This window comes from Pongo abelii, chromosome 9 (assembly GCF_028885655.2).
Source record: "Pongo abelii isolate AG06213 chromosome 9, NHGRI_mPonAbe1-v2.0_pri, whole genome shotgun sequence".
NCBI classification, from domain to species: Eukaryota; Metazoa; Chordata; class Mammalia; order Primates; family Hominidae; genus Pongo; species Pongo abelii.
Genome location: NC_071994.2, coordinates 76,363,391 through 76,389,614, shown reverse-complemented (window position 1 = coordinate 76,389,614; position 26,224 = coordinate 76,363,391). Strand labels below are relative to the sequence as shown.

The window sequence follows — 26,224 nt, the reverse complement described above, 5'->3', positions numbered from 1 at the left end:
AAATGCCAAGTATAATTAAGCTGTTGTTGCCATTTTGCATAGGTGCTGCCTGTGAGTAAAAACAGCCAAATGATTACATTTACTTTTCAAAATGGCTGTGTTGCTACCCTTCGGACAAGTGGAACAGAACCAAAGATAAAGTATTATGCAGAGATGTGCGCATCACCTGACCAGAGGTGAGAATTGATTTTTTTAGATATACATACAAAAGCTTTATTGAAATATAATTCACATACCATACAGCTCACCCACTTAAAATGTACAATTCAGTATGTTCAAAGTTGTGCATCCGTCACTATAATCAATTTTAGACCATTTTCATCACCCTTAAAGCCCGTAGCCATGAGAAATTACTTCCCATTTCCCTCCTTTGCAGCCCTCAGCAACCCCAATCTACTGTCTTTCTCTATAGATTTGCTTCTTCTGGGCATTTCATGTAAATGGAATCATACAATATGTGGGCCTTTGTGACTGCCGTCTTTTACTTAGTACAATGGTTTCTAGGTTCCACCATGATTCAGTTGTAGCATGAATTTATTCTTTTTTTTAAAGTTTTGTTTTTTATGGCCCAACAGTATTCCATTGCATGGCTATGCCATGCTTTTTAATCCATTGATCATTTGATGGACATTCAGATTTTTTGCACTCTTTGGCTGTTTTGAATACTGTTATGAACATTTACATACAGGTTTTTGTGTGAATGTATGTTTTCGTTTCTCTTAGGTATATACCTAGGAGTGAACTGCTGGGTCATATGGTAGCTCTGTGTTTAACCTTTTGAGGAACTGCCAGACCGTTTTTTAAAGCAACTACATCATTTGGGAATTGAATTTTAAAATTGTATTGAATTTCTATTCTTGGAAAGATTCTCTGAGCTTTAAGTATTACGTGATTAACATAAGGAAATTATCATCAAATAATTTATGTTTATTGTCAAATATTCATTTTCTATGTCTAATATGACTTGACAATCTGCTCAGTTCATTTCCTTTTAAGAGGATGAATTGTGACTAAGTTAATTTCATAAACATATTCAAAGGCTACTTAAATGTATTAAAAGTACTGTCTCCTATAATATTGTAATTGCCCAATATATATTTGGGAAGGAGATTTTTTAGAATTGCTTTCAGAGTCCAAGCATGCTATACTATTTTGTATTTCCCCAAATCTTTGCATTTAAGGATAGATTTCATTTCCTTTGGGGGGATAAAGATCCCCTGAAGTCATTCAAAGCAGAATCTAAAGTAAACCAAATTGGGTAATGCTACATCTGGTTGAAAATGAAGGAAGATTATTAAAGTAATAAGAACTGATTTATTGTGTAGCTTTTAAAATGACTGTAAAGGCAGTTTAAAAGAGGCTTGCCTTGAAATGTTCTGGGCAATGGCAGCACCTCAGTGATGACTTTCAAGGGCCTTCTTTTAAGTGCATATTTTTTTTTTAAACATCACATTATTTTAGTCACACCTCCTTCTGCTACCTGAAAGATATATCATTCCATAACATCTGTACCGAATATTTTTCAAAGTATTTCAGGAAGCCATTTTCTCCTAACACCTGGTGTTTGTGTTCAAAGCCATTTGAACTTCATTCTCCTGACCTAGGAGAATTCTTTAGATATACCATCACTCCTCTGTTTATCATATGCCAAGGAACTCCTATTAATGCAGTTCAACTTCAGTTTGTGATACCAGTGTTTTCTTTGTGTGTAATTTTTTTTTTTTTTTTTGGTCTTGTTTTGTTTTAACCAAGTGCATTTATCTTTTGTTTACCAATTGTTTAATGACTCCATCAGGACCTCTTAAAAAATAACACTAATTTAAATAAATTTTAAGCCTATGAAAATAAATAATTCCAAAACTCTTCATCTTTTCCTCAGTGACACTGCTTTACTGGAGGAAGAACTGAAGAAACTCATTGACGCTCTGATTGAGAATTTTCTTCAGCCCAGTAAGAATGGACTGATCTGGCGTTCTGTTTAGGGGTACAGCAATACATCATGACACTGTGTGGGCATATGGAACAGAGCAACTGAGAACTGCATACATTGAACCTTGTGTTAGCATTCTCTCTCTATCTCATCTGGCCAAGTATCTTTTTCCTTTTGTTTTCTTTCTTTTTGGTCAGCTGGCTAGACTAAACAAAGCATAAGTTTGAAATGAAATGGTCTAGAGGGAAATGATTCAAATTTTTTCATAATTCAAACAAAAGTTATTACACTAAAAATATTATAGTAACGTATTGTTCTTCCGTTAACAGAAACATCACAATTCAAAAGTGAGTTTCCTTATTATAGTGTGATTAAGCCTAGTTCTGTATCTTGTAATTGTGTATAGCATGGTAAAAGAAAAAAAAAGACAGGTAAATGTTATATAATTATAGGGTTAGTTAAGGAAATTAGTCCATAAAATTGGCAAGAAAATGGTACTTTCCTTGATTGTTATGAAAAAGTGTCATTGTGACATCACAGGTATTAATTTACAAATTAGAGTATTTGAAATAGGATATTTAGCATTTCTGTAGTTTAAAACAGATGTTACAATGTGTGATTTTGGCATGTCTGTTTCAGGTGCCCTTGGTGCAGTATAAATTTACTGTATGTATTTAAAATTCTGACGTTTACTGAACATAAAACAATAGTGGCAACACTCCTATTGGCTTTGTTCTTGTCAAATTTCTCAGTGCCTTCTCAGGGTCTGGTATGAACAGAAAAAACAGTGTTCCTGCATTTACCATAATTCAATCAGTCAATTTTCAGATAGCTAAGGAAAATCTTCCAAAATCTGTAGGTGCTTCCTCTATATCAAGTGAGTTTGCTGATTTTAAAATCTTAGGAATATAAATAAAGATCTTAATAAAAGCAGGCTTAATGTAGTTAAGGATCTTCATATTAGAATTGTGTCATTTATCAAACCTTTTATTACAGAAAAAAATCTGAACTGAGAAAGGAGCTCTGAATTTATTTGACAGTCTAACTTCTGAATTACATTTTTGTAAGTAGATTTATTCTTTTATTTTATGAAGTAATGTTAATTTTACTAAGAATAAAACATCCAAATTTTAAGTATTATGAAATACTAAAACTACATGTTTTAAAACAGAAGTCCAGTTTATTCTAACATCTTGCTGACTTCTATAGAATTTCTGATTGCATGACTATTATTTATCTATTTTTAGTGTAGGAAATAATTTTTTTCAAAAAGTCACTTTTGGGCTGGGTGCGGTGGCTCACGCCTGTGATCCCAGCACTTTGGGAGGCTGAGGCAGGTGAATCACACGGTCAGGAGTTTGAGACTAGCCTGGCCAATATGGTGAAACCCCGTCTCTACTAAAAATACAAAAATTAGCCAGGTGTGGTGGTGGGCGCCTGTAGTTCCAGCTACTCGGGAGGCTGAGGCAGGAGAATTGCTTGAACCTAGGAGGCTGAGAATGCAGTGAGCTGAAATTGCGCCACTGCACTCCAGCCTGGGCAACAGAGGGAGACTCCATCTCAAAAAAAAAAAAAAAGTCACTTTTGGCTGATCATGCAGTCTTCTGAAAAGATTTAATAGAGAAATGCTGTTTAGGCTGGGCGTGGTGGCTCACATCTGTAATACCAGTGCTTTGGGAGGCTAAGGCAGGAGGATTGCTTGAGGCCAGGAGTTTAAGTTACAGAACTATGACCGCACTGCCGCACTGAAGCCTGGGTGACAGAGTGAGACCTTATTTCAAAAAAAAAAAAAAAAAAAAGAGAGAGAGAGAGAGAAAAAGAAATGCTGTTTAATCTTCTTAAAATGTATCTTGTCCTACATAGTTCTCAGAATACACATGGGGTATAATTAGGAGATAACAATAACAAGACCTAAACAAATTGCTTATAGGAGATAGCACTGTAATTAGAGAATTTATTTCATATAAAATAATATTATAAAGTTTAAACTAATTAGAATGTTCCCTAAATCATGGTTTAGTTTGTTGCAGCTATCAGCTAACATTTGGTTGAGCTCATATAATCCAAACCTAATTGTCCAAATATTGTATTGCCACTATTGTTAATTTGTTCCTTCCTTACTTTCTTATTGTTGGATCTTATATGACTATATGACTGTAGATAATAGACAGCTAGCTAAATGTAGAGCACCATTTTTCTCAATGAGTTTGTTTTCAAAGGCTTTGCACTGGAGAAGAAATGTGTAGAATTTTTGTTTTATTTTTAAAATGTGTAAAACATCTTTTGTTTTATATGCTTTTGAGAATGTAGATTGTAATTTAGGAAATGGTGTATATTCTGCAAAGTGGTATAATGTTGTATATATGAAAAACAGGTATATTTGGTTTAGTTCTGTGTTTCAGTGACTGATAAACAAAAATGAAGCTAAAATGAATCAACGGCTCATTCATAGTTACTAAAGCCATGTCATGACTGTCATTCTATTATGAAGAGAACAGTTTTATTTGAGTGCTTTAATATAATGCAACATTTAAGTCATCTTAAGGTGAAAAGTTATTGAAGTGTTCTTATCTCAAGTTAACAAAATTTTACAAATGTTCCTGAAGTGTATCGATTGAGGGAATTATTTTATTCTAGCCTGTCATGAGTCTGTCTGAGCATGATACTTAACATGAACTTGATGTAGTAGGTGCACATTTGCCTAACAGGATAAATTCAGTGATAGCCCAAGCTGGCCAGGAGAGACAGAAGTGCTGGCTAGGAGGTCTCAGCCTCAGGCACTACATTGTTTATCTTTTTCTTTTTGAACAATATTGTGAAAATGATTGCATTCTCATTGAGCATGAAAGTCAAAACTGGAATTTTCTAGAGCTTTGGAGAAAAGGAGATAATTAGTAGGGCAAGATCAAAGCATACATTGGAAATAAACAGTAGAAATAAGCAAACAATATAAGGAGACACAGGAAATGCTTCTTGTGAAGGGCAAATGTAACACCACAACAGTAGGGAATAAACTGTGTCCCACCTGTTTACTTGTGTTTATTTGTTGTTATGATGAGTATGCACCTACCATTTTCCTTTATTGTGATCACTAAAATGAGGCCAAGGTTTAGGAGGTGAGAAAAAGTATCCCTTTTACAGATTCAGTTCCTGCTAGGATGTTGTATCAGAATCATGTGAGAACTCAGGAAGAGATAGAGCAGAAATAAAAAGGAAGAAAATGTAGATTAGAAAATAAGACTTCTGAGAAAAAGTTCAAGGAATAAAGATTGTTTGACTCTGGAGAGGAGAAAGCTGTTGAGATAGTTTGCTAAGTTTGCTAATAAAGCTTTATTGAGTCTTTTATTGAAGGGTTCAAAGTAAGAAATACTATGCCATAGTGTTCTCCATCTCTAGTGAAGACAGAACCAGAGGGAATAAGGATCTTTTTTTTTAAAGACAGCATGGAAAGTTTAAGATTTAGGAACTTCTTGAGGATAAATCTTCATAATATCTTCTATTCAAAATCTTTTTTTTATTTTTAAGGGAATAAAAATTTTAAAAATTAAGAGATATACAGATGACTTTTTAAGGGTCCTGCTTTCCAGCACATTTTTTTAAAAACTCAGGTTAGAACAAAAATGTCATAAAGGGCACTAAAAGTAACATTTGGGTTTCGCTCCATATCTAGAAGAATTTAGCTCACAAAACAATTTTTGTGTGTTTTGAGTAACTGATGCATAAGTGCAATGAATAATTTACCTGCTTCACTGTTATTTTTAATTTAACCTGGCAAATTAAGTGAGACTTGAACAAAATTTTGTTCATCTTGAAGAATGTATAGTGGCTTAGGTTATTTGAGGTTTTCGTTTTGAATATATATGTTGTTATTTGGATGTAGAAACTTTAGCAGATGGAGAGGTTCTAAAACATTGGATACTTTGGAATGTCTTTATATAGGAAATACACCTCCCATTTCTTAAGCAAGTTGCTTCTGGAATTGATGCAACAGGGATATTAGCTGTAGTTTAATGGATAAGTTGTTCTATGAGCTGCTGCTATCAGTATTTTTTTCCACATTTTCCATTGATATTTGTGATGCTTGAAAAATCCAAACATCACTTGGATACATTTAATTTTATGCCTTTTTCTCTCTACCTCCCTCTTTTCCTAGGCACCCTTGCACATTTTGTTACTGTGAAGGACTATTGCCCTGTTACCTCACTGATAAGAAATCTCAACTGTATTCATTCAGAATTCTTTAAGCTTAGTCATAAACTACATTTGTCTATGGACCTTTGGTTATTTTGTTAAAGTTGTCATTATATTTAAGACTTATTGTAGGAAGTAATTTTAAATCTATTTCATAACCTGTTTTGGTCTGTCTGCATACTGCTATATGTTAATTTATTACGGCCTTTTACAATTCACTTGTCGTCTGAGATTGCCCTAGAAACTGATGAGGAATGAGTCGTACTAACCAAAATGAATGGGCAATTGACCTAACATTCTACTTCAGGTTTCCTTGTACTTGCGGAGCCAAAGCACAAGATCTAAGGAAGTCTTATTCACATTTGTCCCTCAGAGCATCTTACCCTAAGCCATAGAGATATAAATAGTAAGATGAGAATTGCTCATTGTCTGACTCCTTGCACAGCATGACTTTAATTCTAGTTGGAAACAAAGTTAGTGTTGACTATTGGTTACCTTAAAGTATTCACCATACTATACATTCATTAGGCCATCTTTCCTCTTTGTTTATTCAAGACTATGTACTTATAAAGGAGAACCTATAAGAATGTGTAGAGTGACCAAATAGGGACAAAGTGACATACCTAGAGTTTACTGCTCAAATTTTTCCACTAGCGTAACCCTAAAGCAGAGGGGCATGATGAAGGGGGAAGGGGTTCTGAGAGCAAAATCAGAAGCAGCCTACCACTGACATGAAGTGTGTTCTGCCTTTAAAATGTAAGTGAATTTTGCATTCTCTATAATAAAACTTTTAATATAAAAATGATATGTTTAATCTTTACTGAAACTTATGCCACCACAAAGGAGCACCATGTTCATCACGTGGCTGCTCAGTTTTCTCCCCCAATGCCCTCACCCCCAGTGGCTGCAAATCCTTGAGCTACACACACTGGCTGTAGTGCAAGATATATAAACATAGGCCGGGCTCAGTGGCTCATGCCTGTAATCCCAGCACTTTGGGAGGCCGAGGCAGGCGGATCATCTGAGGTCGGGAGTTTGAGACTAGCCTGACCGACATGGAGAAACCCTGTCTCCACGAAAAATACAAAATTAGCCAGGTGTGGTGGCACATGCCTGTAATCCCAGCTACTCGGGAGGCTGAGGCAGGAGAATCGCTTGAACCCAGGAGGTGGAGGTTGTGGTGAGCCGAGATCGCGCCACTGCACTCCAGCCTGGGCAACAAGAGCGAAACTCCATCTCAAAAAAAAAAAAAGATATGTAAACATAGAACATAACTAGACTATTTCCTGCCCTTAGAATCTGACCTTCAGAAGGATTAACGCCAAACTAAACTGACCTGAAACAGTTTTGTTACTATTGGCATTCCTTGACTAAGAAGGACCACCTGATTCTCAGTCCCGAGAGTAGGAATCGTGGTTTATTATTTTTCATATCATACCACCTAGTTCAGTACCTGTTATAGAGTATTTAATTGCTGATAATAGAAATTAAGGGATTTTTAAAAGTAGCAAATAGTTTAAGGAACAATCAAAAAATGAATTTTCTAATTCAGTTTTTTGAATGAAGTCCCATCACTGAACTTTATAATGTAATGTTTATTAAGCAGACATCCCCTTAAATACTCAGCTTCTTTGGAGAGAGCAAAGCATATCTCTCTGTGGAAATTGTATATAATGCCTGGTATTTTACACTCAAAGCAAGGTGTTGGCCAGGAAGGTAAAGAAATGGTGTCTATGTAGACTAATACCACTAGTCTAAGTGTCATTTTGAGCCTAGTAGCACTACCTTCCAAGTGAGTCACAACTAATTTGATCCTATTTGGTATGTTTTTGTCCACTGTTATGATTCATCATGTATCTTACAAGAGCCACTCAAGCAAGACTCTGCTTCTGTGTATGGTGAGGCCTTGTTGTTTCTAGGCTAGAATAAACTCTTTGTATGCCTCATTGAATATGCCAGATAAAATATATGCAGTCAAGAATGAATTATTTTTCTGACTAAAGTGTGTAGCAGTAGTTCAAAATTGTGCCCTTGTTTTAATAGTTTCTGTCAATATCTTCTCATTTTTCCCTACAAAAACACCAGGGTATATTATAAGTACTGCCTGTGAGAATTTGCACTTTATGTATTTGTGTGTGGATTTCTTGTGGTTTTAGCCAAATGGAGTGTTATCAGTAATAAACAGGTCTCTTCATAGGCATGAGTTTCTGTGTAATTTTTATTTGAGATACTGTGTAGTTCATAAAGCTTGCTATCTAAACAGGAAATACTCTTGAAATACACACATCACATACCCTAGAATCCACTTTGCATCTAAATGAATATTCTGGCTTAGTACTCAGGAAATATTTCTTGATTGGTTTATCAGAAGTCCCAGATGTGAGAACTAACATTAAAGTTCTTATTTTTCTTTTCTTTCTCTCCTTAAGCTGATCTAATTTGTTTGCCCATGTTAGCGCCAGCTACTATAATAAGAGAAAAGTTTAAAGTTTGGAAATCTCTCACAGTAATAACTGTAGATCTATGCTTCAATATTGATGGAGGACTGAGTTTCCAAGGGTTCTTATGAATCTGTGGTCCTGGTCTCTGTTGCCTGCCTTTCCCAGATCAGGCTCAAAGGGAAGATGACTGAAAGGAATGTTCTATGAGGTCCTTTTATCAGCTTCTAAATGGAATATTCTGAGAACCATGCTGACCCCGTCCTTAACCACTTTCCCTAGTTTATTGTTCTTTATAGCATATAAACAAGTGAACAAATCAATTTAAGTAGTAGTAGTATCTGTCTTCATGAGCATAGCTTTTTCACTACTTTACCACTGCCTGGAACAGTGTATGGCCCTCAGTAGGTACCCAATAAATGTTTGTCAAATGAAAGAACCTATCTCATGTTTCTTCTTGCAGAAGAAAAACACTAAATCCTTGATTCCGCATATGTGCAGAGTTGCATGAGAAATATGCAGTGGCGATACCACCTGTTTTAGAGACGTGTTGCTGCTGTTGGGTCATCTCTGCTCACAACATACCTGCTGAAATCTCAAGCTCCACATTTTCTTCCTGCTTTTCCTGAGTGGCCGTATATCTCCCTGGTTTGAAACCTCCAAATCATCTTCGATTTCTCCTGCCACTGGGTATGTGCTATTTGATGCGTTCTTTAAATTTAACAGTCTCTGAAAGTAAAGGGCAAGGCCATTGACTTGAGACCCACGTAAAGAGACCAAGCAGCTAACACAACCTAAAATAATAGGGTTTTATTTTTGTTCTCACTAAAGGAGAAGAGTTGGTATATATATAAATGGAAACGTTTTGGAGGGGGGATTATAATAAAAATTTGGTATTCACTATCCTTCCTCTCTATCTTCCCTAAACCAACACTTCCTCTCATTTCTGTTAGTGCTGTGACCATTCTCCTGTTTGTTTTTATTTCCCTCTCTTTACCTCCATTTCTGATCATTAAGTGGTCCAACCTTGCACATAATTTGCTTTAGATTAAGTCTTTGACCTTTATCCTTCTGCTTCATTCATTCATTTAATACATATTGATTAATCTGGAAATGAGAAACAAGGGCACTCCAGAAGGCTAAAAAGTAGGAAAAAAGACACAACCATGTTACTGCCTAAACAACCGGTTAAGGACACCATGCTACTGCCCACACACCACCAGATAAATCACCTTTATCTATTCCTTATGACTTTGGATTCAAAGTAACTTGAGAGAAGGCCCAGTTGGCTGGATTTTTGTCATTGCCTGCCTCCTAGCTGCAACTGGAGGCTGATAAAGGAAGGATATGACTCCCTTAACTTCCTCCTGAGTTCTAGTAAGAGGCAGGACACTAGTTACCTTTCCATTGAGACACAGTTGGGGAGTTAATTTGCCAAATTGGAAATAATAGTGCAAAAAAAAGTGACAAACATCCACCACAGTGCCAGTGCTGAGTGTTGGAGAATAAACACTGGCAAAGGGAGAGGGGAGGATATTTTAAATACTGAACATGGCATATGTGTGCAGAGCACAAGTGATTTGTTGTTGCTCTTGGAGTTTGAGAGTGGGTGTGGGTAGGGATGTGAGTGGAGAGGTGGAGTGCTCCGTGTGCTGCTCCGCGGAGCTTGGACTTCAGTCAGCAGCTGACGGGAGTCATCGAGGGATGATGGTGGCGCGACAGAATTTCCACTGGAAAGAAGTTTAAAGGGCATCTTACCTAACTGTCACCATTTTCTATGATGTGACCTCCAGTGGGGATACATGTTTGAACCTCTCCCGGGACAATGGGCCAAAACAAGTTCATTCTCTTTTAAATAAAGGCAAGTAGAGAGCTCTTTCTGGTGTTCAGCTGACCTCTGCCTTCTGCAGCTTCTACATTTTGCACTTGGAAACTCTGTGTTATAAAAACAGTCCATTTCCTTTTCACTCAGTCCTCCTACCTCCCAGTCTAAATATGTGTAGTTCAGCTGCTGTTCCTTATATAACCAGTTTTGGGTCCCCCTCCCCTTCCTGATCACCTATGGGCAGTTTGTTTTCAAAAATCCAAGTCCAGAAATTAATACTCACGGAATGCTGGCATCAGTCCAGAGTAGAGAAAGGTGTGATTTCTACCTGAGATGAGAGGCAGCACAACAGATGGGGCAGAGGGGCCTCAGCCGGCAGCACTGCTGGACTTCTCTTCACTTTGCCAGAGATTGGTCTTCCTTTTACTCTCACTCAAGCACCACCCCTTCCAAAAAGCCTTTCCTGACTGTGGCCCTAACCAAGCTGGCAGGGCCCCACCTCTCCTTCTCCATTTGCCCCTCTGTTGTAGCACTTCCCACACCAGACTGAAATGATTGGACTGCCTCAGTGAATTGTGGGCCCCCTGAGAGCTGGAATCAGCTGAGTCGGTGCAGTACCCCCAGCACCCAGCACCTAGCACCAAGCCAAGCAATATCATGAGTCTTCGGCAAAATAAAAAAGGGGAAAAAAAAGTGGAATTTGAACTGGGTTTTTAAAGGCAGGTAGGCTGTGATAAGCAAAGGTGTGGCGAGGGGCACGTGGCATATATGTAAATTCAACTCCAGACAGAGGGGCTATCTGAGTGAAGCCTGGGAAGCCTGGGAAGCCTGCTTGTGACTTGCTAAATGGCTTCCAGCCAGGCTTCGGCTAACCTGAGCTAAATAAGGAAAGCCAGAGTGGGCAGATGGCCCACTCACATGGCTGTTGGCAAGAGGCCTCAGTTCCTTATCACATGGGCCTCTCTGTAGGGTTGCTTGAGTGTCTCCGTGACAAGGCAGCTGGCGTCCTCCAGAGCGAGTGATCCAAAGAAAGAGTAAGGCACAGGCCACAGTGTCTTTTATGACCTAGCCTTGGAAGTCACACACTGTCATTTCTGTACAAGTCTATGGTAACATATAGCAATCCTGCAATCCTCCTACAGTGTGAAAGGGACATAGGGTGTGAGTACCCAGAGGCAGAGATCACTGGGGGCTATCTTGGGGACTGGCCACAACAGAGGGAAAGATTAAGTGATCAATTTTAAACAAGTCATGTTTGAGACACCTGAGAGACATCCAAATGTAAATATCAAGTAGGCAACTGGAAATATGAGTCTGGAGCTCAGAAGAAAGTTCTGAGCTAGAGATATAAATTTGGAAGTTATCAACATACCAAAGTCTTTAAAGCTGTGGAAGTGGCTGGACACAGTGACTCACACCTGTAATCCCACCATTTTGGGAGGCCGAGGAGGGCGCATCGCGAGATCAGGAGATCAAGACCATCCTGGCTAACACGGTGAAACCCCGTCTCTACTAAAAAATACAAAAAATTAGCCAGGCGTGGTGGCAGGCACCTGTAGTCTCAGCTACTCGGGAGGCTGAGGCAGGAGAATGGCGTGAACCCGGGAGGTGGAGCTTGCAGTGAGCCGAGATCACGCCACTGCACTCCAGCCTGGGCGACAGAGCAAGACTCTGTCTCAAAAAAAAAAGAAAAAAGCTGTGGAAATGAGTATGATCACCTAATGAGGGTGCAGACAGGAGATGGAATCTTAGCCTTTTGGAACTCCAACTTGTATTCTTTTTACTTTAAAGTTATAATTTAATCTAGTTTTATTAATGGTAAAAACTTTAAGTAAAGAAAATTAGAGGGAAGGATACAACAAACACCCAGGTACCCACCACCTAGAACAACAAAGGTCAGCACTCTTTCTCATTTATCTCACATATTTCCCTTTCCTTTTAAGTACTTCTCTATCCAATTTCATGCTTTGACTCTTATATTGGTTCAATTTATTTTAATTGGTTAGCTTTTGCCAAATAACAAACTATCCCCAAAGACTTAGTGGTTTAAAATAGCAAGTATTTATATAGCTCATAATTCTGCAAGTCAACATTTGTGCTAAGCCCAGGTGAGTTGTTCATCTGGTCTTGGCTGAGTTTACTCATGGGTCTGAGGCCAGCTGCTAAATTGGCTGGTTCCTGGATAATGTAGAATAACTTCCGCTGGGATGGCTCATCTCTGTTCCATGTGATCTCTCTCCAGCAGGCTAGCTCAGGTCATTTCATATGAGTAGTGGGACAGGACTTCAAAAGAAAGAGCTGAGATGTGCGATGCATGTTGAGGCTTAGACAGAGAATTTGTACCATCTCTCTGCTGCATTCCATTGGCCAAAAATGTCATGAGGTCAGTTCAGGTTTAAGGGGAGGAGAAATAGTCTCCCTCCACCTCTTGATGGGGGATGCTGCAAAGTCACAACTCAAAGAGTATGAATTCAGGGAGGATGGAAAGAGTGTGGCAAATTTTGTAATCTACCACAGTTTACTCTTTGACCATAATTATTCACATTCCTCCCACAGGAAAAATATGCTTACCACTATTTCAAGACCCCCAAACACCTCTTGCAATTATGTCATCAGGCTTGAAGACCAGGATCTTGTGGTTCACATCAGGTTTGTATGCGACATTATGGATATTGTTCTTCTTGATCCTGACACCGATGAATTAAAGACAAGTTATTTGCCTCCCACATACCTACTGTACATTGAGACAGAGGCAGGATATCCTCAATAGACACTTCCATTTAAAAAAGCGAAGAACGCCGGGCATGGTGGCTCATGCCTACAATCCCAGCACTTTGGGAGGCTGAAGCAGGCAGGTCACTTGAGGACAGGAGTTCAAGACCAACCTACTAAAAATACAAAAATTAGCCAGGCGTTGGGCAGCACACCTGTAGTCCCAGCTACTCGGGCGGCTGAGGCAGGAGAATCACTTGAGCCCGGGAGGGGGAGGTTGCAGTGAGCCGAGATCACACCACTGCACTCCAGCCTGGGCAACGGAGCAAGACTCTATCTCAAAAAACAAAAACAAAACAAAACAAAATTAAAAAGGGAAGAATGAGAGACACATAGCAATTCTCAACTCCAGCTGGGCAAAGGTTTACAAGTCTCACTATCCCAGGAGAGGGTGTATTTCTTGCTCAGGTCTAGATTCTATTCCCTGGGAGGGGGTTCCTGCTCCACTGATCTCTGCGGCTCTTGACTATACCCTTTGGAACATATTCCTTGTCTGTCACCTTCCTTGGCTACTTCTGAAGATGTGGCCCATATTGGTAGCTGAATAATTGGTACTTTGAATAATTTCAGTCTATTCCATACTCCAAATGACACAACTGTTTTGTGACATCTCTCTAGATTTTATTACTGGTATTTTTGAATTGGGCTTCTGTGAGATCTCACTCTTAAGTTTCCAAGAAGTTTTTTTTTTGTCTAGAGGTTGACTAGACATCATTTTAATTCTTGCAGAGGTCTTTATAAAGTGTCATTATGAAACACAGATTACTGTTTTTCCAGCCTCTAGTAATAATTTCCCATCATTTCCCCAGACTTCACTATGTTTGCTCTTGCCATTTTCCCAGTTTCCAACCACTCCCAATCTCAAAGCCAATGTCACAAATTTTAGGGTATTGTTAAAGGCCTAACATCTCACTTTCAGACACCAATTTCTGTATCAGTCTACTTTTGCTGCAAAACAAATTACCCCAACACTTAGTGGCTTAAAATGGCAGCTATTTATGTATCTCACTGTTGTGTGGGTTAGCAGTTTTGACTGAGGTCAGCTGGGTATTTCTTCTGGTCTTGAGTGAGTCCACTTATCTGTTGGTGGTCAGCTGCCAAGTTGACTGGGTGCTGGTTAATTTCTGATGGCCTCGGCTGGGTTGGCTGAGCACTGCCGCACATGATCTCTCACATTCCAGCAGGCTGGCTCAGGGTGCTCCCTGGGTGCCTGGGCAGAGCCCCAAAAGAGAGAGCCAAAGCATGCAAGGCCTCTGGACACCTAGGCTCAGAACTGATGCACTGTTCCTTCTGTTGCAATTTATTGGTGAAAGAAAATAATAAGGACTTCCCAGATTCAAGCAGGAGATACAAAGTCATATAGCAAAGGGTGTGGATATGGAGAGGAATAAGGATCATGGCTATTTTTACAATTTGCGATACCTCCTCAGAGGCCACCCTCATCACAAAGTGGGAGGCCATCCTTCCCTTCCAAATTTTATCTTTATGTGACATATGTACGTATCAAATATATATAGTTTTTTCCCCTATGAGTTCTATATGTTTTTAAATGAACTATTTCATACATACTACATAATTTGTGCAGTATAAATGTAAGGTATAAAGAATAGGATGCTTTTGTACCTACCATGCAGGGAAAGAAATGCAATTTTATCAATATATTTTAAACTCCCTGTATGCCTCTCCCAACCTAATATTCACTTCTTACCTGGACTATGCAGCTCCTTCCTGTCTTACCTCCTCCCATCAGCTCTACCTGCTGAAGCTAGCATGATACTAAAAAACAAAAATCAAATAATTCCTGTACTTAAAACTATTCAGTTGTTTTCCATTGACCTTCGAATAAAATCCAAATTTATTTATAGAGTAGGCCCTTTGCCATCTGGCTCCTGTTTACACTTAATGCCTCATTTTTGCCATTCATCCTTCAATGTGCTATGCTTATTCTCAAAACAGATCATTGAGATTTTGCCAAAGAAAGTGGCTTCCGTAGTTCCATGCACTTCCTCTTTTGGAGCATGTGTCACTCTTGTTATTAGCTGTTTGCTTCTCTGTCTCCACTACTTAACTTGTCCCCACCTGGCTCTGAAGGTGAGGATCCCAATGTCTGCTGTGTCCCTCTGGGGCCAAGCACAGCAGCTGGCACCCAGGATGCTCAGTAATAGTTGAATGGATGAATGAATGCTAGACTCTGAGGACAAAGAGAAGCTTCACAAAAATTTCCTAGCCTATGTGAAGAACAGATATATTGAATTAATAAATTGATCTCTCTGCTAAGCCAACAGCAAATGTGGGACTAGGATGGTGGGTTTGAGTTGGCTTATAAGTTCCACTAGGGGTCACTGTGGCAATGCCTCGGAGTCTCTTAAAAAACCACATTATTTCCATGGAAAGACTCTACCTGCTTCGAATGGAAATGTGATTTTTCAAAGGTGGTAGTGGTTTTATTTTGTGTTTTAATAAGCTCCCCATTCAGTCCACTGGAGAGAGCTGTATGTGAGCCACCCGTGAGTCTGAAGGACTTAGTAACCCCTGCTGGTGCCCAGTTTATGCCTGTAGTGGTTCTTCAACTTGGAACCACCATAACAGCTTTCACAAACATGATTTAATTTATCTTCCACGTCAGGTGTTGGCAGCCAGGATAGAGATTGTTATTATTTCCATCTTAAAAATGATATTTCTAGAACGTTAAGTAATTTTCCCAAGGAATCACAGCTGGTACCTACCTAAGCAGGGACTTGAATCTGGGTCTTTCTAATACAAATGTATTAGTTTACTAAAAATATATTGAGTTCCAGGCTCTGTAAAAGATGATAGAGATGCAAAGACATGCCCCTCAAACTTAATGTCTTAGAAGCAAAGACTGTCAAAGCGGAAAGGAACTTTGAAGATCACCTAATGGAGTGTTCTCAACTCGGATGTGTGTAAGAATCACCTCAAGAGCCTGTTATAAATGCAGATTTCCTGGACTTTGCCTGTCTTCCACCCTCTTACAGTCTGATTCAATGAATCTGGGTGGACCTTGGAATCTGAATTTTTCATAAGAACATCCACATAATTGTGGATGCAAATACCTGAATAATTCTGATGCAAATAGACTGTGGACCACACTGAGAAACACTGATCTGTTGGTTTCATCCTTTCATAATATAAAGGAGAAACTGAGGCAATGTGAGTCCCCTGGAAATATTCCTTGGATGTAGAAGGGAGGCTAACCCAGGAACTGATATTGAGCAATGTGAAGTAATGATGCAATGGAAAGAGCATTCGACTGAGAGCTGGGGGCCCTGGGTTTACCGTCTTGCAGCTGAGTCACTTCATTTCCATAAGCTGGTTTTCTCAACTGTAAAATGCAGGACAGTACATACTTCATAGGCTTATTGTGAGGACAGGCAATTCAAAAGATTTGGAAGGAAGACTGGCACTAGAGACACTTGATAAAGAGATTAACAGGATTGTTTTGAATGCTCTTTCTACTTTATTTATCTATTCTCTTATTTTCATTTTTATTTTCTTGGCTGGGCGTGGTGGCTCACGCCTGTAATCCTAACACTTTGGGAGGCCAAGGTGGGCAGATTGCCTGAGCTCAGGAGTTCAAAACCAGCCTGGGCAACATGGTGAAACCCTGTCTCTACTAAACAATACAAAAAAATTAGCCAGGCATGGTGGTGGGTGCCTGTAGTCCCAGCTACTTGGGAGGCTGAGGCAGGAGAATTGCTTGAACCTGGGAGGTGGAGGTTGCAGTGAGCCAAGATCACGTGACTACACTCCAGCCTGGGTGACAGAGGAGGACTCCGTCTCCAAAAAAAAAAAAAAAAAAAAACCAGAATTATTTTCTTGAGACAGAGTCTTGCTATCTTGCCCAGGCTGTAGTGCAGTGGCACAATCATGACTCACTGTAGCCTTGATCTCCGAACCTCCCCAAGCCCAAGAAATCCTGCCTCCTCTGCCTCCCAAGTAGCTTGCACCACAGGCATGCACCACCACTCCTGGCTAATATTTTTATTTTTGTCTCTCTATGTTACCCAGGCTGGTCTTGAACTCCTGGGCCTCCCAAAGTGTTGGGATTATAGGCATGAGCCTCCATGACTAGTCTATTCTATACTTTTAAACGAGTACTTGCAATTGCCAGGCACTCAGCTAGGAACCATCTCACCTATATGAAGTATATGATCTAGTGTAGCAGAGAGCCATTAATTATACAAATAAGAAGTAATAATAATAGTTGTTATTATTATTATTATTATTATTATTATTATTATTCTGAGACAAGCTCTCACTCTGTCACCCAGACTGGAGTGCAGTAGCGCAATTCTGGCTCACTGTAGCCTCAACCTCCTGGACTCAAGCAATCCTCCCACCTCAGCCTCCTAGCTGGGACTACAGGCACACATCTCCACAACCAGATAATTTTTAACTTTTCTGTGGAGACAGAGTCTCACTGTAACCCAGGCTGGTCTCGAACTCCTGGCTTCAAGCAAACCTCCTGCCTCAGCTTCCCAAAGTGCTGGGTTTACAGGCGTGAGCCACTGTGCCTGGCCCAAATAAAAAATTATAATTGTCATAAATGCTACCAAGGGAAAATACAGGGTGTGTTTTGAATAATATGAAGACTTGAACCTAGTCTGCAGACAAATAAAATGTCCCTGAGGAAATGACTCAAAGGATGAGTAGGATTTAGTCTGTCAGAAATTCCGCATGAATCAGGAAAGAGCTTGCCAAGAGCAAGAAATGAAAAGACAAAAGGCCAGCATGGCTGGAGTGGAGCAAGCAGAGGAGAGTGGCACAAGCTGAAGCTGAGGGTGGTTATTATTTCCAGAGAAGCCTTTCTCTTTTCCTGACTTGATAATTATTTGAAAATCTTGATCTTTTTCCTCAACTATTTTCTGTCAATTTTTTTCCATTTTAATACTCAAAAGCCTTATTATAGTAACATTTCCTCAAAGCTAATATACATTTTTCACTATTTTGACATTCAGAAATAGGGATGGTCTAATAATACAGGTTGAAAAAAAACTTGCTATTTAGCAAGTTGTTCCAAACAGGAATGTAAGTTGAGCCCTCACAAACTTACCAGTGCTCAGAAAATACCTATTCCAATGTCGTCATGTAATTATTTACACTTGTAGCATAATTTCATTAAATTTTAGTTTGTTTTAGTTAAACTTGGAACACTGCTATTACTCAAAGTGACTTCAAAAATTCCTCTCTGATCCAGAAGTAAAACAAAATATTATAGTTAGGAGGTTCTGATTGTGGGGAAGATGAAACAGATATATTCTACCCTGGCAATTGTAAAACCCGGACAGAATACACAGAACAGGCATTTGAGGACTCTGTCTTCCTGCTACTTGGCCCTGGATACATGCAGTCATGAGGAGTACATAGCAGAATGGGGTAAGTGAAATCTCAGGTTTTCTGTGAGAGGACCTAAAAGGGGAGCCTCAGGGGACTGGAAAGTATCAAACATCATAGAGAGACAAGCTCAGGAGAGCAATGCCGTAATTCCTGGGTTCACCTCTGAGCTGTGCATGCATGGATCTGATACTAAATAGCATACCATAGGCTTGAGTACCGAGGTATGGGATAAAGGGATAAACCACCATCCAGATCCAAGACTGCCCCCTGAGTATGCACCACTGAAAGAGGTCTGAATAGTATTGCAAGGCTTTGAAAACTGAACTGTCATTGGAACCACAGCCACAAAGACAGGTCACAGTTCATGGCCTGCATCCAGCTGGGTCATTTGCATGCTAAAATGAAAGTATGAATATTCTCCGTAAGATTTAAACAAGATCTAGACATGTATAATATTCAGAATGTTTAGTATTTAATCCAAAATTACTCAGCATACAAAGAACAGAGAAAATCTCAATCTACATGAGAAAAAACAGCGAACAGATGCCAATGAAGAGAGAACATAAGTGTTGAAATTGTTAAAGACTTTAAGCTAGGCATTATAAAATGCTCCAAGAAGTAAAGGTGAACACTCTTGAATGGAAATGGTATCAACAAACAAGTAGAAGACATAAAGAGAAACCAAATGGAAATGTTAGAGCTGAAAGTATAATAACCAAAATAAAAAACTCACTGATGGACTTAATGGCAGAATACGGATGACAGGAAAGAGTCAGTGAACTTGAAAATAGACCCATAGAAATTGTCTAATCGAATAAGAGAAAAAGATTTTTAGAAAATGAACATGGCCAGATATGGTGGCTCATGCCTGTAATCTCAACATTTTAGGAGGCCAAGGTGGGAGGATCGCTTGAGCCCAGGAGTTCAAGACCAGCCTGGACAACATAGTAAGACCTTATGTCTACAAAAAAAGAAAATTAGCTGGGTGTGGTGGCATGTGCCTGTGGGTCTAGCTACTCAGGAAGCTTTGCCAGAGCCCAGGAGATCAAGGCTGCAGTGGGCCGTGATTGCACCACTACAGCACTCTAGCCTGGGCAACAGCGTGAGACCTTATAGAAAGAAAAGAAAGAAAGAGAGAAAGAGAGGAAGAGAGAAAGAGAGAGAGAAGGAAGGAGGGAGGGAGGGAGGGAAGGAAGGAAGGAAGAAAGGAAGGAAGGAAGGGGAAAAGAAAAAATGGAAAAAAAGAAAAAAGGTCAACTCAGAATTCTACATTCAGTGAAAATATACTTCAGGATAAAAGTAAAATAACTACAGTTTTAGATGAAAGAAAATTAAGAGAATTCATTGCCAGCAGACTTGCTCTAAAAGAATTTCTAAAGATATTGACTCAGCAATCGAAAAATTTGCCACAGGAGAAAAAAAAGCCCAGGCTTAAATGACTTGCGTGGTATATTCTTCCAAATGTTTATAGAAAAACTAACTCCAATCCTTTACAAACTCACACAAAAATATAGAAAAGGAGGGAACACTTTCCCACGCATTCTATGAGATCAAAAGTATGATACCAAAACAGACAAAGATATCAGATAAAAAGAAAATCATAGACCAACATATCTTATGAATATAGATACAAAAATCCTCAACAAAATATTAACAAACCAAATCCAGCAACATATGAACAAGACTATATATCATGGCAAGTGAGATTTATCCCAGGAATGCAAGGTTGGTTCAATGTACAAAAGTCAATCAATATAACACATCATGTTAAGAAAATAAGGGGTGAAAACTACATGATCATCTCAGTAAAGGTAGAAAATGCATTCTACAGATTAAAAACATTCAACAAACTAAGAACAGAAGGGAACCACCTCAACCTGATTAGGGTATTAACAAAAAGCCTTCAGCTCACATCATACTTAATAGCAGAAGACTGAAAACTTTGCCCCTAAGATCTGAAATAAGATCAGAATGCCTTCTCTTACCACTTCTATTCAACATTATACCGGAGATTCTAGCCAAGTCATTTTAGCTAAATAAATAAATAAAAAGCATAGAGACTGGAATGGAAGAAGTAATCTATTTTCTGATGTTATGATTGTCTATATGTAAAATCATAAGGCATCCACAAAACACACTATAGACCCATTAAATTAGTTTAAAAGGTTACAAGATTTAAGCTCAATACACAAAAATCAATTGTACTTCCATACAGTTGCAATGAACAATCTGTTCATTGTAATGAAATTACAATGTAATGTAATGTAAAATGAAATTAAGAAAAAATTTCATTTACAATAATATTAAAAAACCACACAAAGCCATTTATATGAAATGCCAAGAATAAAAAAAATCCATATAGATGAAAAGTAGATTAGTGGTTGTCATGAGGGAGCGACTGCTAATGGGTACAGGGTTTCTTTTTTTTTTTTTTTCTTTTTCTGAGACGAGTCTCACTCTGTCACCCAGGCTGGAGTACAGTGGTGTGATCTCTGCTTACTGCAACCTCCACCTCCCAGGTTCAGATGATTCTCCTGCCTCAGCCACCCAAGGGATACAGGGTTTCTTTGTGAGGTAAAGAAAATGCTCTAGAATCAGTTTTGTGATGGTTTTGCAACCCTGTGAATATATTAATACTAAAAACCAACTGATTGTACACTAAAGGTAAATTTTATACTCTGTGAATTATACTTCAATTTTATAAAGAAGACTATACTTAGGAATAAATTTAACAAAATTATGATATACAATTTTGTAGCTCTATCTGCTGAAAGAACCTGGGGGCAGCAGCATCCCAGTCACAGTAAGCACACCAGCACCCGAATCTTGGTTTCTTAACACTGTTTTCCATTAAAAGGAACCAGCACTCCTTGGAGAAATGCCTGATTCTGGGACTGGGGCTGGGAAAGAAACTACAGGATTACCTGGAATAGCTTATAACTAACAATGTATAGAATGACAGGAATAAAGGGGACATATCAAAGGGACACAAGAGCCATATTGAAGGAGTTAGTCAACTTGTGTTGGCCAGGACAACTCCATCAAATAAATAGTTAATTATAATTCATTCAATAACATGTATGAGCTCATACATATTGATATAAGTAAATGAATAAGTTAATAACTGGGACAGAAGAATATAGAGAATATATATATTCTCTGTATTGCCAGAGAATGCCAATAAGTACTAATAACCTGCTAATTAATAAGTAGAAAATACTTTTTCATTAACTTTATGCTGGAGGAACCAGGCATACATCATTTATGCCAAGTACTGAAAGTTAACACCACCAGCAATGGGACAAATCAACATACTGTGCCTCCTGACATGATGCACTGAGAACAAAGAATTATTCCTGTCGTGTTTCTGCCAAAGTTGCATCTACTCATGAGGAAACATCAGACAAACTCAAATTGAGAGATCGTCCAAAAAATAACTGGCCTGTTATCTTCAAATATGTTAAGATAGCAGAGACTAAGGAAAGATTGAGGAACAGTACCAGATTGAAGAACACTAAAGAGATATGACAACCAAGCACACCAGTAGTCCTGGATAGGATCCTAAATTCACAACACATTTAAATGGTACAATCAAGAAAATTTGAAGAAGGTATGTGGACTCGAGGTATTAGTATTTTGTCAGTGTTAGTTTCCTAATATTGATGGTTATATTGTGGTTTTGTAGAAGGTCTCTAAGAATCTTATGGGTGTACCTTATATTTCAACCAGGAAAAAAAAATGCTTCTAAGAATCTTAGGGCTGGCTGGGCATGGTGGCTCACACCTGTAATCCCAACACTTTGGGAGGTCAAGGTAGGGGGATCACTTGAGGCCAGGAGTTCGACACCAGCCTAGGCAACATGGTGAAACCCTGTGTCTACAAAAAATACAAAAATGAGCTGGGCATGGTGGCATGTGCCTGTAGTCCCAGCTACTCAGCAGGCTGAGGCAGGAGGATCACTTGAGCCCAGGAGTTCAAGGCTATAGAGAGTCGTGATCGTGCCACTGCATCCAGCCTTGCAACAGAGCAAGACCCTATCTCCAAAAAAATAAAAAGACTTTTAAGACTGTTGTACCACCACCCTGAGTCTCAGCCCAAGTTAGAGAAGGGCACTTCTTGGGAAGAAATATAGATATCATTTTTGTTTAACGGAAAGAACTCCAATAAAATTTACAGGAAATCCTCAAAGGTTTTAAGATAATTTTATCAATAGAAGTACTGCCCACTTGGGCTAAAGAGACAGAGACAATACAAAGCAGATACCTTTGGGTTCCTTTATCAGTTTCCTACTGTTGCTGAAACAAATGACCACAAACACAGTGGCTTAAACAACACATATATTGTCTTACAGTCCTGGAGTTCCGAAGTCTGAAATGAGTTTCACTGGACTAAAATCAACGTGTCAGCAGGTCTCTGTTCCTTTTGGAGGCACTAGAGGAGAACCTGTTTCCTTGCCTTTCCAGCTTCTAGAAGCGGTTCACAATCCTTGACTGGCGGCCTCTTCATTCATCTTTAAAGTCAGCAATATAGTATTAAGTATCTTTAAATCTTTCTGACTTTGCTTCCATTGTCACATTTCTTTCTATGACTTTTAAGGACCCTCGTGATTGCATCGGGACTACCAAGATAAACCAGCATAATCCTCCAATGTCAAGATCCTTAACTTAATCACATCTGTAAAGTCTCTTGTGCCATGTAAGGTAACACAGTCATGGGTTTTGGGAATCAAGACATGCACATCTTTGGAGGGAGGGCATGATTCTGCCTACCACAGTCCCTAATCTTCTATGGTCAGAATACCTTCTATGGGAAGGCTACTCAGTTAGAAAGGGTTTGTGCAGGCTAGGAGCCTTGAAGCTTAAGGTTCAAAACCTTCTAGGTAAATCTGCCTCTGTTATTGATTAAGAATATGGAATCAGGATCCACGTGACCTGGGTTCAAGTCCCTTCTCTACCACTTACTGTGTATGTTGATTGAATTGATATTACAGATTGGGTTTTCTAGAAGCAGAGGCACAGATGGAGTTTGAGGTGCAAGATGTTTATTAGAGATCAGCATCTACGAAAGGGAAAGGAAGTAGGAAAAGGCAGAGGAAGAAGTCAAAGAGGCTTGACGAAGCCTTGATCAAGGTGGCAGGTGCGCTGGAGCTAGTATTACCTGTAAGAATTGTCTCACGATGGGCCAAAATGGCTAGGCCTTGATTCCCTCACCTTGCTCCGTTGCTGGATTAGGGCTGCCCCAAGAAGGACATTTCCCTATGCGAGACTGCTCTCTACTATAGGACAGACCCTAAAGCAGCTGACCGCTGGAGACTCTTCTCATCACTTTCCCTGCAGCTGTGCAGCAAGTCCTTCTTCGAAGGGGGATCTGCACAGTACATCTCATGTCTACACAAGCAGTGGTGTGCTGGAGCTGGCTCACCCCAGTTCACAGGAGTTGTTAGCATCTTTATCCAACCACAGTCAGTGGTGACATTTTTGCATGTTGAAATTAGCCACTGTGGGAGAATTGACACCACAGAAATTGGCAAATGCCACAAATCAGAACTTTATTTTTTTCCTGGAGAGCTGGTTTACCAGCACACCTCGAATGTGATCCACAAGTGATTAACATTGAGTAGGTTAATGATTGTCCCTACAACTCAATCTTCTCATCGGTAAAGTGGGGCTAATAATACTGTAAGAATACTAATACTACCTAGGCTATAGGGTCAGCATGAGAATTAAATGAGTTAATACATGTAAAATACTCTGGACAGCAATTAAATGAGTTAATATATGTAAAATACTCTGGATGGCGCCTGCCACACAGGAAACACTCAGTAAGTATTAACTACTATGTTTACTGTTCCCATTGTTATTACAATTATTGCTACCTTAAAAACTTCCACTGGATTTTCATAGAGGACAAGCACCTCAATTTCTTAGTATGACATGCAAAGACCTTTCACAATCTGATAGTTTCAAGCACAAGGAACTTTTCATCATTTCTGGAACTCAAACTGTTTTCCACCTCCAAACCTTGTCATGCACATGTACCTTCTGCCAGGAAAGCCCACTCCTCCCTTGCCTGTCAACTTCCAATTATTTTCATCCTTTTGAACCAGCACGCATCACCTCCTCTCTGATGCCCTCTCCACCCACTACATGAGGGTTCCTTCTTCAGCGTTGCCATTGCGTATTGCACAACCCTCAGTTACCCTGACAGCACTTTATTGTGATTACTTGTTTACATACCTGTCTCCTCCTTTGAGTCCAGGATTGGATCTGCTATTTCTCTGTGTAGGCAGCACAGTAACATAGGTGCTAATAAATATTTGTTGAATGAATGAACATTGCCTGGGAAATGCATAAGAGGGGGGAAATAGAGTACATAGCCTAGTAGGCTATAATAATAATAATATTTTTATTTGCTTAAGTGACTCTAAATATATTGTGTAAAGCAGTGACTTTAGGACCCCAGAGTTTCGGGTTCTGTAAGTCCTAGATTTGTCATATACTCACATCCTGACAGGGTCCTACTTATCCTTCAGATGGCTCAGATGTCACGCCCTCTGTGAGGGTTTTCCTCCCCGCTGCCCTCTTGCCGCTCTTTGCCTGCGCACCTATTCACATACGCATAATTGACTCTTCTGGACGTCCCTGTGGGGATTCAGTGGTGTTTGTGTATTCCCACTCCATGGTACAGAGGGGCGGATATTTTGGGGATCCTGTCAGCATGATGTTAACCATATTTGGGGATAGTCACAGCCTTAGACCTGTGAATTCATCGCTCACCCCGCCCTCGCCTCAATTTCCCCTAGTGTGATGGGCACAGTGGAAACACCTTCCCAGGGTCGCGATTTAGTGGAGGGTGGCGGTGACTGATGTTGCAGGAAGCCCCCACGCATTCCGAGGAGCTGAGGGCTAGAGAGCGAGGTGAGGCGTCGAAACAAGGAAGGAGTCAGGGGGCGTGGGGCGAGACTGAGCGGCGGACGGGACGGGCCTGGGCCAGAGGGCGGGGCCTGAGCCGGGAGGGGGTGGAGACAGGGGCGGGGCAGGCCAGGGCGGGAGCGGCTGGCGCCGCGCGGCCAGGACTGTCTGAGGAGAAGTTCGCGAGCACTGGCTATGGGTCCTGGGACGCGGCTGGCGGCGCTGCTGGCGGTGCTGGCGCTCGGGACAGGAGACCCAGAAAGGGCTGCGGCTCGGGGTGACACATTCTCGGCGCTGACCAGCGTGGCGCGCGCCCTGACGCCCGAGCGCCGGCTGCTGGGGCTGCTGAGGCGGTACCTGCGCGGGGAGGAGGCGCGGCTGCGGGACCTGACTAGGTGAGGGCGCGGCGAGTGGGAGCGACCGAGGGGCCTCAGTGGGAGACACTGTGCCGTAGGGTGGGGTGACTCAGGTTGAGTGTGACCTCAGGCTCATTGTCATGCTGCGTGGGACCCCAGACCCACTATCGCACCGTGCGACTGAAACATTGTGGCGTGGGGTGGGGAGTGGCTCTGAGGGCCAGTGTGACCCCCTAGACCCATTGTCACTCTGTGTGGGACCCTGACACTCCGTGGCATGAGGTGTTGGCGAGGGTTGGGTCACACTGTGTGGGACTGCAGACTCCATCACACACACAGTGGCACCCCCCATATCCAGCGTCACACAGCAAAGTTGATACACTGTGGAAGAGCGGGGCGGGGTGACTCTAGAACCTCACAATGTGCTGTGCGAAGCTGTGTGA

At 40.3% G+C, this 26,224-nt stretch overlaps 2 protein-coding genes and 1 long non-coding RNA gene across 13 annotated transcripts in view; 2 read left to right on the top strand and 1 right to left on the bottom strand.

Moving 5' to 3' along the window:
• The window catches only part of PGM2L1 (phosphoglucomutase 2 like 1), a 66,381-nt gene extending 58,986 nt beyond the window's left edge, over window positions 1-7,395 (top strand). For 2 of the 3 annotated variants that reach the window (XM_054523768.1, XM_054523767.2), the window contains 2 exons: window positions 43-176; window positions 1,880-7,395. In XM_054523768.1, the coding sequence (XP_054379743.1) occupies window positions 43-176; window positions 1,880-1,982 (237 nt within the window). In that variant the 3' untranslated portion in view covers window positions 1,983-7,395. 3 annotated transcript variants of the gene reach the window in all.
• On the bottom strand, window positions 3,513-25,891 carry LOC129048711 (uncharacterized). Of its 3 annotated transcripts, none has more exons than XR_008511285.1 (5): window positions 25,783-25,891; window positions 25,018-25,155; window positions 24,751-24,852; window positions 9,145-9,288; window positions 3,513-3,701 (listed from the first exon to the last, which is right to left on the bottom strand). It is a non-coding gene; the product is annotated as an uncharacterized LOC129048711 (long non-coding RNA). The 3 variants fall into 3 exon arrangements; XR_008511284.1 differs by lacking the exon at window positions 24,751-24,852 and adding an exon at window positions 11,757-11,896; XR_008511286.1 differs by lacking the exon at window positions 24,751-24,852.
• The window catches only part of P4HA3 (prolyl 4-hydroxylase subunit alpha 3), an 84,681-nt gene continuing 67,532 nt past the window's right edge, over window positions 9,076-26,224 (top strand). For 6 of the 7 annotated variants that reach the window (XR_008511282.1, XR_008511280.1, XR_008511283.2 and 3 more), the window contains exon 1: window positions 25,562-25,820. Coding sequence is in view for 4 of the 7 variants with exons in the window: in XM_009246833.2 (XP_009245108.1) it covers window positions 25,621-25,820 (200 nt within the window). In the remaining 3 variants the exon portion in view is untranslated. Of the gene's footprint in view, window positions 9,250-12,940; window positions 13,034-25,561; window positions 25,821-26,224 lie in introns of those variants that run through there. The other variant, XM_063728207.1, reaches the window with a different exon arrangement.